This window comes from Ictalurus furcatus, chromosome 18 (genome assembly GCF_023375685.1).
Source record: "Ictalurus furcatus strain D&B chromosome 18, Billie_1.0, whole genome shotgun sequence".
Taxonomy (NCBI): domain Eukaryota; kingdom Metazoa; phylum Chordata; class Actinopteri; order Siluriformes; family Ictaluridae; genus Ictalurus; species Ictalurus furcatus.
The window spans coordinates 24,764,165-24,776,664 of NC_071272.1; the positions used below are offsets into that span (position 1 = coordinate 24,764,165).

General features: G+C 43.5%; 1 protein-coding gene across 3 annotated transcripts in view; it reads right to left on the bottom strand.

Moving 5' to 3' along the window:
- The window catches only part of LOC128622445 (rho GTPase-activating protein 26), a 60,936-nt gene that overhangs the window by 25,463 nt on the left and 22,973 nt on the right, over nucleotides 1–12,500 (bottom strand). For 2 of the 3 annotated variants that reach the window (XM_053648961.1, XM_053648962.1), the window contains 8 exons: nucleotides 8,966–9,061; nucleotides 5,535–5,596; nucleotides 5,368–5,439; nucleotides 3,847–3,948; nucleotides 3,212–3,322; nucleotides 2,927–3,031; nucleotides 2,532–2,661; nucleotides 1,861–1,961 (listed from right to left, as the gene is read on the bottom strand). In XM_053648961.1, coding sequence (XP_053504936.1) covers nucleotides 1,861–1,961; nucleotides 2,532–2,661; nucleotides 2,927–3,031; nucleotides 3,212–3,322; nucleotides 3,847–3,948; nucleotides 5,368–5,439; nucleotides 5,535–5,596; nucleotides 8,966–9,061 — 779 coding nt within the window. The remainder of the gene's footprint in view (nucleotides 1–1,860; nucleotides 1,962–2,531; nucleotides 2,662–2,926; nucleotides 3,032–3,211; nucleotides 3,323–3,846; nucleotides 3,949–5,367; nucleotides 5,440–5,534; nucleotides 5,597–8,965; nucleotides 9,062–12,500) is intronic. The other variant, XM_053648964.1, reaches the window with a different exon arrangement.

The following is a 12,500-nucleotide window of genomic DNA, read 5'->3' on the forward strand; positions in this document are numbered from 1 at the left end:
ACGTGTGTGAATGCACAGAAATGACGGTGCGGGCCGGCGTTGATTTCCGCAAAGAAAATGCCAATACAAAGCTACATGAATTAGGATTGTTAATAGAGAACGTCTTACTAAAGCTGGTCCTAATATAGATTTGTCCAACGATACTTGGTCAAAAAGACACTCCAAGTTTTTGTTGTGTGCATGCACCATCAGGATAAGACAAGGCACTTCCTGTTTGTATCCTGTAAGACACGCCTCTAAAACTGATTCGTTGTTCTGAATCCCTTATAAGGTATGCACTGTCACTTCCTGTTCTGCTTAGTGAAGAATGCAAAAAGTACTTAATAAGAGTAAATGTTATATGTTTAATTCTTTAACAATGTCTAATGTGTTATAATGTGTAAGAGCTGATCGGGGAACGTGAGAGTTTAGGGAATGTTTAGTTGTTTACGCTGGTACGGGAACGCAGCCAGGCACAATTTCTGTCTTTCTAAAGTGTTAATGACCCACTCTTGGCTCAGGAGCGGGAACACGGTGCCAGGCCCTGCTGCCAGCCTGCTATTCCAGCACCGACCCGTCCCGCCTGTCTCGCTGGCACATGAATACACACACAATAAACACTCGGGGCCAACATGTTCTCTCTGGATCTTGGCAAAGAAGAAGGGTGTCGAGAGAGAAAGAGTGTGTCACTGTGGGGTGGGGTGGGGGGCAGACGAGAGAAGAGAAGAGAAAAGAAGAGAAGAGAAAAGAAGAGAAGAGAAAAGAAGAGAAGAGAGAAAAGAAGAGAAAATAGAAAAGAAAACAGAAAAGAAGAGAAAAGAAAAGAAGAGAAGAGAAGAGAAAAGAAAAGAAGAGAAAATAGAAAAGAAAAGAAAAGAGAAAAGAAGAGAAGAGAAGAAAATAGAAAAGAAGAGAAAAGAAGAGAAGAGAAAAGAAGAAAATAGAAAAGAAGAGAAAAGAAAACAAAAGCAGAGAAAAGAAGAGAAAAGAAAAGAAGAGAAAAGCAGAGAAAAGAAAAGAAGAGAAGAAAATAGAAAAGAAGAGAAAATAGAAAAGAAGAGAAAAGAAGAGAAAAGAAAAGAAAAGAAAATTAGAGAAAAGAAAAGAAGAGAAAAGAAAAGAAGAGAAAAGAGAAAAGAGAAAAGAAGAGAAAAGAAAAGAAAAGAAGAGAAGAGAAAAGAAAATTAGAGAAAAGAAAAGAAGAGAAAAGAAAAGAAGAGAAAAGAGAAAAGAAGAGAAAAGAAAAGAAAAGAAGAGAAAAGAAAAGAAGAGAAAAGCAGGATGCACACCATCATTCACCAAATTCCACTTTCTTACAAAAATAAATGTTTTAATTTAGAAGGAAGCAGTAAGAGAAGCGTGTGGTGAAGTGAAGGAGTTGTGAAGGAGTGTTTGTGGGCAGCGAGGACCGTCTGTTCTGCAAAAAGAACCGGAGGTGTAGTGACGCGCGGTTCTACACGAACAGATCAGCGTGTTCAACAGGGACATTGTCCACAAGCAGCGTTACAGAAATATATCCATTCAGGATACAGATGTTAAATGCATGAATTTATCCCTAATGAGCAGCGAGAGGCGACGGTGGTGAGGAAATACTCCCTGAGACGATATGAGGAACCTTGAGAGGAACCTTGAGAGGAACCAGACTCATAAGGGACCCGTCCTCATGTGGGAGACACTGGACAGTGTGATTACAGATGACAGGAGATTAGATTTTATCTCAGACTCGTTTGGTTTCTCAGAGCTGTTCTTGCTGTGTGGCACGGCGGTGGTTCAGAGCACACGACTAATCCCACCATTACTCTGCCACACGGAAATCAGCGCCGCAATCGTGTAGCGTGCGCTCAGCTGTACACACATGAACAGGTTACACAGGATACTTACAGTTTTACCTCCAGATTTCTGGTCGAAGAGCACGAGGGTGAGTCGTTTGGACTCGCGCTGGTACGTGCAGTAGTACTTCACCCACGTGGACACAAAGGAACCTAAACGAGAGACGTCCGGAAACAGAAACCTCTTTTTAGACCACGGCGCCGTGGAATTCTCAAATCTGATTGGTCAGAAGGTGTCGGATCATTTTCTAGACAGCTGCAAATCACAGGTTTACATTAATGCACTCGTTCTAATACGTTATCGTTTCTATAGCGACAGCCGAGTCACGGGGACTTGGACGGTGGACGTTTCACTTAATCTACAAGTTATATGAAAGAGATGGGTAAAGTCACGAACGCTTACAGCTGCTGTAAGGAAAGAAAACCTTGTCTTGTGGACGTTTCACAACATCACATGTAACTTTAAACGGATAAAAAAAAGCCCAATTTGCCATTTTTTAACAAGTAATAAAATTGTAATCATTAGCGAATTGTTGAGAAATAAAACACTCGCGGACTTTCTGCACATCGCATCATGTGATAGATGATTACTGTCCTGAAACTTTTCCTAAAACAATTTCCTGAAGTGTCTTATTGCGTACATTATTATTATTCTAGGTTATATTACGTTATTCTACTTTATTAAGTCCTCGTTGTGTGCACGGGCAGAGGATCTACGCTTACGTTTCTCCAAGACAAACAGGTAACCCTCCATAGTGTGAGGACTGATGTTCTTGTGCTCATGTGGGTTCTCCTTCATCTTCTTCATCAGACTCTCCACCTCCGACCGTGTGCTCTCGAAACGGTTCCGAGTCTGAGAACACGAACACAAACCCCAACAAATCCATTACTCCAACACCCGTCCTGTCATTCCTGAGGAATCACCTAAATATCCACCACCCAGCTGAGGTGTGGTGATTGGCTCCGCCTGGCCAGCGGTGCCTGGCCAGCGGTTCCCGACCGCACAGCTGGAGGAGATATCATCACTCCTCCCCGCTCTCCGTACACCTGACGCGGTGGAAATGACCACCCGTCTATTTCGGATCAGCGGTGGAGGATTAAATCATTCATTCGCTTACATTTTGGATGCTGATAGTGAGATCTGTCTTGAAGTGGTTGAAGTCTTTGGCCAGCTCGTAGCCGTGGTGATAATACGTGAACAGCCCCTGTAGAAAAGCCAGCAGCTAGCAACAAAAATCAGAAGGAGAAACATCAACACAAACTACAGGAAACGTTTCCCCTAAACAACACGCCACATCCCAGTGCTTTTAGACGCGTTTAGATACGATTTCATGGAAACTACGAAACGCGCTGATGAATTAAAGTGAAATGATCTGCTCATGTGAAAACGTGTCTGTGTTTACCGGCTCCACAAACTCAAACATCTTCCTCTCCTGGACTTCCTGCACTTTAAACACGTACTCCAGTGACACCTCGTAGAAATGCTGCCGTACGTGATCCACCTGATTGTCTGCCTGGGTGACAGCGAAGAAACACAAAAAGCTGACAATTACTATTATACAAATTCTAACAATAAGCATGCTAACTGTTAGCTACAGCCATGTTAGCACGTCTGGGTGCGCTAGTCCTGAAGATACGTGATAACACTTAAGAGGACCTAAACAATAGTACAGCGTAGTGAGGGGGTAAGGCTGTGCCTGGTGATGGTTCAGTAAGTTACCGTGGTAACAGCTTGTTAATATCAGGTTAAAATAAACCTTCATTTAATGCTTTATGTTACGCAAATGCTAGGGAGACACGAGTATTCCCACACGAGAACACAAACCGAGTTCTGAGCAGGTTGGGTGATGTGATGTCCTACTTCAATAACGTGTATTTTTCAAAGCACAGGTGATTATTCTAGAAACGCCGCACCGTCTGAAAGCGTTTAGGGGGCGGGGCTTCGTGGATGGAGGTCGTGACCTCCACCTGCATGAACCGTGATTATTTTCCTACCGAGTGTCTGATTTCTAATACACAACGACGTTAAGTCGCATACTTCATGAAGGTGTGACTCCTTCTTCTTGGCGGATAAGCTGAGGTGCTTCTCCAGTACAGTGCAGTATTTCTCCGTCTCCTTGTCATACTTCTTCTTCGCCTCCTTCAACAACGTAAAAACAAACAATCAAAAAATTAGCCTTAAATGAATCCAGTGATAATGCAACAGCTGTACGACGTTTCCTGTGGCTCGATATCAAACGTCTCTACGCACTTCATCTTCTCTGGGGTACAAATGAAGTGAACAGGAAGTCACAGTGAGAAAATAAAAATGAATTCATTTGAAAGATTAGATACTGCAGCTGTTTAAAACTTCTCTTAAATCCAACAGATAAAGGACGTTTGGACGTTTGGATCTTCACGCCTTCTCTGATTATAACCACGCCCCCGAGTCATGCTTGGGATTAACATTTCAGCGTGGCGTGACTTCCACACACTTATGAAAGGAAATCGTGTCACTAATACACATTTCTGTACCGTATTCCAAATGTTTTAAACTGCATTGTGATCTGGCATACAGGGAAATATCGATCCTTCTTTATACATTTACAGAAAGACAATCCCATCTCAGACATCACAAGTCTACTGCATTCACCGCGCGGTGCTCTGTCAGAATTCGGAAGGAACTGCAGAGCGCTCGAACCCTTCTGGACGTCCACGTCGTTATGGGAATTATATAGTTTTTCCGCATCACGTCACCTCATTAAGGCTTCTCTTCTCTGATCTAATCTAATCTGAATCGACATCTGCATTTCTATTGTTCAAAGTGTTATAGAAATAAAATTGAATTAAACTGATTCGCAATAACACTTCGGCAATTATTAAACACTCAGGGCCAATTCCTCCCGTGAGTTCTGTAAGCCTTATCTCACCGAGCCAAAGCCAAAAATATGTCTCGGATTTATTACTGAAGATGAATGAATGAAACTCAAACTGTGTCATTTTAAAAACACAATGTGTACATAACACCACCAGGGGGCAGTGTAGCGCAATGAGCAATGACTAGATGAGGACGCCGAGGAAACTTCGGGAGTCCAGAGAGCAGTTATTTGTGAGTTAGCATGATAACTTAAATTGAGATTTAAAAATCCAGAATTTTCCTTAAAACACATCGAATACAAGGATCAGATGAAATTAAAATGAACGTCTGCTCTGAAACGAAGCTACACTGTAAATAAATAAAACTACACTTTGCTCTTGCATGCGAACTCTTTGTATTGTTCCTCACTTCTTTTTTTTTAAACTCCGAAATCAGTGTTGAAGTTGACTTTAGAAATATAAATTTAACACAAATTCTCAGAAATAACGCAGTGGTGATGAATCAGTCATTGCTTTTTATGTCTCTAGTAGCACACTGCATTGGATATTACTGATCAGGTTGAAGATCTAATTCAGCTCAGGATTCGAGATTTGATCTGGTATCTCACACGTCTGTGGGTTCTTGTAGGTACAAATGTCTCATTTCAATACACATTTTATTCAAACATTAAGCCAAATTATTTTAAACGAGAAGCTTTCTCACCTTGGCAGCTCCGATCTGTTCTTTCCGGAACCGTTCCAGTGGTGTGATCAGAACATCGTTTGCATTATCGATCTGAAGAAGAAACAAAAAGATGCCGTTAGTTCCCACAAAACCTGCCAGTGATGATGTGAAGGACTGAGAACGATTAAGGCTCTGGCTCCACCCACCATCCGTGTCCTCTCGTCCTCCAGGTTCTGAAGAACACCAGCAAACTCCTGAAGTGATCTGGCTATTAAATACAAGAAACACACAAAGACACAGAATGCTAAACGTTTTGTTTTCTTCTTCTGGACTCGTACACGTCAGACTACAATACGGAGCGGTCTACCTGGAGCTACAGGTACCCTGTGCTCCACAGGTGAAGTTTTAGCCAACTCTCATCGTCTTCAACCCCAAAACCTGCTCCCTCTGAACCTTCACCTGTCTGCTACACACACTATATGGCCAAATGTTTGTGTACCCCTGACCGTTACATCCACATGTGCCTGTGTAAATGACCTGATGCAAATGAATGCAAATGAGCTGTGTCCTGTACGGGTGAAGTAGGAAGAAAATCAGCGTTACCGAAACTTTTCTAAATCTAGTGGAAATCTTTCGTCTGGTTTCGTTTATGCGAACATTTACAGACAACTTTATAAAAGGTTTATAAATGAGGCTCATTGTTGGCGTCTGTCACTGAGGTGAATCGTACCGCCCGTATGTACCTGTGATCGTACCTGTACCCGTAAGTACCTGTGATCTTACTCACTGAGAAAGTACCGTCTAAAGTCAACACAAAATTAACACTGGATCACATCTGAAATAAAGATCTAAATATTTCACGCCACATCACGGCAAACAGCCAAGTCTCCACTCAGCAGCAAATAACACGCCAGGACCTGTTTACTATAACGTACTGCAGTGTTGAGACTTCCTTAAAGTGACTGAGAATCATTTGACCTCTCTCTCTCACTCGCTCGCTCGCTCTCTTGCTCTCTCTCTCGCTCTCTCTCTCACTCTCTCTCTCTCTCTCACTCGCTCGCTCTCGCTCTCTCTCTCTCACTCTCTCACTCTCTCTCGCTCTCTCTCTCTCAAGAATATCTTAAAGAGGACGACCTCTATTCCAGACTTAGGGCGGTGCGATAAGACAAACATATCATATTTTTGACATATTGAAGTCGTTTCTACAATACACAATATACACGGTATGGTCAAAAGTATGTGGACACCTGAACTTCACACCTATATAGCTTGATGGTCATCCCGTTGCAAATCCAGGGCATTAATATGGAGTTGCTGACTTTTCTGGGAAGGCTTTGCACTAGATTGTGGGGCGTGGCTGTGGGGATTTGTGTTCATTCAGCCACAAGAACAAAATGAACATCCAGTTCATCCCAAAGGTGATAAGTCAGTGAGGTCAGGGTTGAGGGTTGAGGTCAGGGTTCTGTGCAGGACGCTCGTGTTCTTCGATCTTCTTCCAACCTTCACACACCGTGTCTTCATGGAGCTCGCTTAGTGCACAGGAGTACAGTCATGCTGGAACAGGGACGTGTTCTCCTGACATCCGCCAAACCCAGATTTGTCCATCAGCCTGCCAGACAGTGAAGCGTGACCCATCTCTCTAGAGAACACGTTTCCACGGAGTCCAGTGGCAGTGCTTTAGCATCACTGGGCATTGCGTATAGTGATTTAGCAGCTGCTCGGCCATGAAACCCATTTCTTGAAGCTCCTGATGTACAGTTCATGTCCTGATTTTGCTTCCAGATGTAGTTTACGACTCTGTAGTGAGTGATGCGACAGAGGACAGGAGATTTTAACGCACTACACGCTTCAGCACTTGGCAGCCCTGCTCCGTGAGCTAGCATTACAGACCGGGGCAGACCCAGCAGAACGTTCACGACCTGACGTGTGGTGAAGATGGTGTGTTAGGTGCCACAAGTCACTGAGCTCTTCAGTGCGACTCGTACTACCGCCAGCGTCTGTCTGTGGAGACCGACTCAATTAGAAGGGGTGTCCACATACTTTTGGCCATGTACCGTATATCACGATATAAAGGTTTGCTAATAAACAGCCGCCAGAATTGTGAAAAGCTCAATCTGCTGATATTGTATTCAATGTATAGTGAACATTTTACTTTCATTTTAAAGATTCTAAATCTAATATTTCACCATCGGATCAGCTGCTTCGCATGAAAAAAATATACATCATTTAATTTCACGATACTCAGAAAGGTGTTGGATGACATCACTGTTTTCACAATATTAAAGCATTAATATGTAAGTTCTGCTGATTCTCATGCTTAAGATTAAAGTTAATAAAGCAGAAACTACGCCGTGTATTTGGTTCTGTACTGTACTGGATCTCACACAGCAGGAAACCCTATCTTACTGGGTTGTGTCAGTATAAGCCACAAGTTAAACCTTTATCTGCATGCACAATCACACTGCGGCGTTTGGCACTTGGTTTCTGGCCGACTCGTCGCTGCTTAGGCAAAATCACACGGCACAGAGGCAACGCCACAGACTCCAGCGGCCAGTAGATCTTTCCTCCTGCAGCTCCACTGCCTATGGATCCAATCCGACTGAAAATCCCAACATCGGCTCAGTAAACTCCAATCTCCATACGAATTATACTAAAGTTAGAACTCAGTGACACTACAGCGCAAAGAAAGAACGTTATCAAGTGAAAATGTCTTGCATGCAGTCAGATTTATCTAGAATTTCCTACTCTAAGATTACAATAACCCAACTATAAGATTATTAAACCAATCTCTAGACAGTTCCTACGCATTTAAAGCTTGAAATAGTCTCATTCTATTGGCCGATAATTATACTTATTTTATTTCAGATTCCTTTTGGAATAAGCTTGATATGAGTAAATACGTCTAGAAATCATCTTAATGCTCGTCTGTATATTTGTTACATGACAATCTCATAATGAGAAATATTACATAACCTTTCCTTTATTCAAGATATCATCCCTTGCTATGATTTTATTATTTATTTTGCAGTGCACAGATCCAGGGTCCCCGAGTTCCCCCGTGTCCATGTGGGTTTCCTCGGGGTTGTCCGGTTTTCCTTCCACCGAAAAAACATGCAGGTAGGTGGACTGGTTAAGCTAAACCGGTGCTTGGAGTGACGGTCCAGTTTATTTATAAGCTGGCTTGTTTTTTTTATTGAGAGTCAATTCGAGGCTCTAGACGAACAGGATAATAACTCACTGTCGCGTACTCAATAACGTTTTGGGCTGTAATTTCAAACACTGTCATGATATTTAAAAAATCACAGACCCTTGGCACTGCTACACGGAACCATCGTTTTAATTAGAGATGTGAATTTCCTCACGTTTCAGATTACACGTGACAACTGGAGAGAGATTCAAGATGTTGCTCGTAATAACCACAGCCGTAACCACCTGAGTTTCCGTGAGACCTTACAGGAAATTCAAACCCCAAACTGGCAAGTATTGTTTTTTAGCAAACCTGCCAATATGTCCATTCATTTTCTTCATAATCTGTGAACTATCAGGAGTGTTATATGTGCTGCTTCAATCTGGATCTACTTTCAGCCGGGATGACAGAATTACAGAGCTATTAAATAATAACAGCGTGCTGCCTCACCGATGCATATCTCATCATCCGTTTCGGCGTCCCCTATACACTGGAACTTGAATTCGTTCAGCGACTCTGCAAACTTTCTTTGTGCTGTGGACAGATCTGAAAAAAGAGACGAGCAGAGGTGTTAAATGAGAACGTGTCAGGATGTGATCAGCATGTACAGATGTAAGTGTGGTGCAAAAGCCACAGTTTCATATCCTTTCATAGCTTTAAGCAGAAAACAGTTCGAAACCTAAAACTCTACTTCGTCTCTTGATTTAGACCAAGAAACAGACAGAAATAACGGCATATGAGAGAACGAGAGGGTGAGAGGATGAGAAAACGAGAGTGTGAGAGTGTGAGAGGGTGAGAGGATGAGAGAACGAGAGTGTGAGAGGGTGAGAGGATGAGAAAACGAGAGTGTGAGAGTGTGAGAGAACGAGAGTGTGAGAGGGTGAGAGGATGAGAAAACGAGAGTGTGAGAGAATGAGAGTGTGAGAGTGTGAGAGGGTGAGAGGATGAGAGTGTGAGAGGGTGAGAGGATGAGAGGACGAGAGTGTGAGAGGATGAGAGGACGAGAGTGTGAGAGGACGAGAGTGTGAGAGTGTGAGAGGGTGAGAGTGTGAGAGGACGAGAGTGTGAGAGGGTGAGAGGATGAGAGGATGAGAGTGTGAGAGGACGAGAGTGTGAGAGTGTGAAAGGGTGAGAGGATGAGAGGGTGAGAGTGTGAGAGGACGAGAGTGTGAGAGTGTGAGAGGACGAGAGTGTGAGAGGGTGAGAGGGTGAGAGGACGAGAGTGTGAGAGGGTGAGAGGATGAGAGTGTGAGAGGACGAGAGTGTGAGAGGGTGAGAGGATGAGAGGGTGAGAGGGTGAGAGGATGAGAGGGTGAGAGTGTGAGAGGACGAGAGTGTGAGAGTGTGAGAGGACGAGAGTGTGAGAGGGTGAGAGGGTGAGAGGATGAGAGGGTGAGAGTGTGAGAGGACGAGAGTGTGAGAGGGTGAGAGGATGAGAGGATGAGAGTGTGAGAGGACGAGAGTGTGAGAGTGTGAAAGGGTGAGAGGATGAGAGGGTGAGAGTGTGAGAGGACGAGAGTGTGAGAGGACGAGAGTGTGAGAGGGTGAGAGGGTGAGAGGACGAGAGTGTGAGAGGGTGAGAGGATGAGAGGGTGAGAGTGTGAGAGGACGAGAGTGTGAGAGTGTGAGAGGACGAGAGTGTGAGAGGGTGAGAGGGTGAGAGGATGAGAGGGTGAGAGTGTGAGAGGACGAGAGTGTGAGAGGGTGAGAGGATGAGAGTGTGAGAGGACGAGAGTGTGAGAGTGTGAGAGGATGAGAGGATTAATTGAACACTTAAGGAGACGTTTTTGTGTTGTAATGTGACGTGTGAAAAATCCACGCTTGTGCATGATAACATGCCGAGTGATATAAAACTCACTCCCTCAGTCTCTCACTCCCTCTCTCACTCCCTCACTCACTCCCTCACTCACTCACTCCCTCACTCTCTCACTCTCTCTCTCACTCTCTCACTCCCTCACTCACTCTCTCTCTCTCACTCCCCCACTCTCTCACTCCCCCACTCCCTCACTCCCAGCTCTGAAATGTGATAAAAGATCACGAGCTGATGTGAGAATCTCGGCCGGAGGATCCGATATAACGTCCACGTGGTGATGAATTACAGCTTTCTGCTACACGGTTTTTGAGTGAGATCTTTTTATTCATTTTTTAAAACAATTTTAACATTTAAATGATTACAAACTGAATGGAAGCAGCTGATGTGAAGATCAAAGTTTGTATTAATCTCTTAAAAAATTGTCAAATTTAAAAAAAAAAAAAAGAAATTCTCTTCTTCAGTGTTCATTTTTTTATAAATAGAAATGCCATATAAAAATAAAATACCAAAATAAATATAAACCAAAAATTAGACATAAAAATACATTTATTATAACTGTTTATTAATAATAAACAAATGTATTATTATTATTTCAAATGTTTTTAAAAGGCAACTCTACAGATCGTGTATCATGAAGAAATGCCTATGCCGATGATATATAACATCATGTATATCATATATATCATATGTATATAATATAATATCTCCCACCACTTGTGAGAATAAAGCTCTCTTCATTTCTAAGCTCCTGCGTTGAACACTGAGGGCTTCCTGAGTGATGTTTCTAACAGAAGGACATTAAAGATGGTGAACTACAGGACATGACACACCACCGTCCTGCATGCCAGATGGAAGCATGTCATCATAGTGAGTGGGACTGTATGACCTCTGACCCCGGTCCAAGACCAGCTTGAGTTCAACTCAACTCGGATCAGTGAACACGGGGACATCTGGCTCTCTCACGGACATCGACTGCTGGAGAGGCAGAAAGTGACTGCTGACTTCCTGTAACATCATCATCACTCATCATTTGTCCACACTGGTCACGCTCTCCCTCAAAATAACGATGACGATGATGATGATGATGATGGTCAATGTATTTTCCTATCAGTAACAGAATTTTAAAAATAAAACATGAATGGCACAAGTCACTTTTAAATTTTCTATATGGTAATAATGATTTTTTTTTTTTTTTGTCAACGCCGCATCACCCACGACCTCACACTGGTCATCTCACTGACTGGCCAATGAGAGCAGATCAAACACAAGCTGAGAGCAACCAGACGCTGCATTCATCACACACCCTGCACACACACACACACACACACACAGCCTGAGAAAAACCCAATGCTCAAGCCCGGGCCTGTCAGAGGTCCGTTACGATCAGAGACACAGACCCGAACCCTGAGAGAACCAGCTCACGCCCTTCTCCAGAGCAGCTTTCATTTCATCACATCTTATACACCTGAGCAGTTGATGGCTGAGGGCCTTGCTCAAGGGCCCCGCAGCGGCAGCTTCGTAGTGCTGGGATTAGAACTCACAACCTTCCGATCAGGAGTCCACCGTCTCAACAACTGAGCTACCGCCGCCCCTAAACCTGTTTTAATTCACAAGATGGCACACATACGCTCCACGTTCCCATAACCGAGCCCCGCTACACCCGATCTCTAGCCAGGTTTCAGAGTTGGCGTAGAGGCTGAAGCGAACATGAACTCAAACTCGAGTTTATTTCACGGCCTCTCTCACAGCAGCGGCTTTCCAGACAAACAACGAGCCCATCTTGAGCTCTGGGGTTTAATGGATTTCAGCAAAAACAAGTCCGTTGCCATGGAATAGACGATAAATATCACTGGTGCAGGAAATACTGGTGGGAAATCTGTGCACAGCTACAAATGTGAGCAAACTCTTAAAAACTGCTCAGACGCGACACTAAAACTGGAAGTAAATTGCTGACTTGTGGGTCTGAACACACATCTTACCCGTGTGGGGTTTTAGCTTTACTGCTTTTAGAATCTGCCCGTGTTTTATTATAGGCGACGTCTTGCTTTTATAAACTCATCAAACTGTGTGCATTCTCCTATATCTCAGCCCTTAAATTCTATATACAACCCAAACATCCCGCTATTAAGATTCAGCCTGAGAGTTTTAACCCAATCTGGCAACCTGCGATTA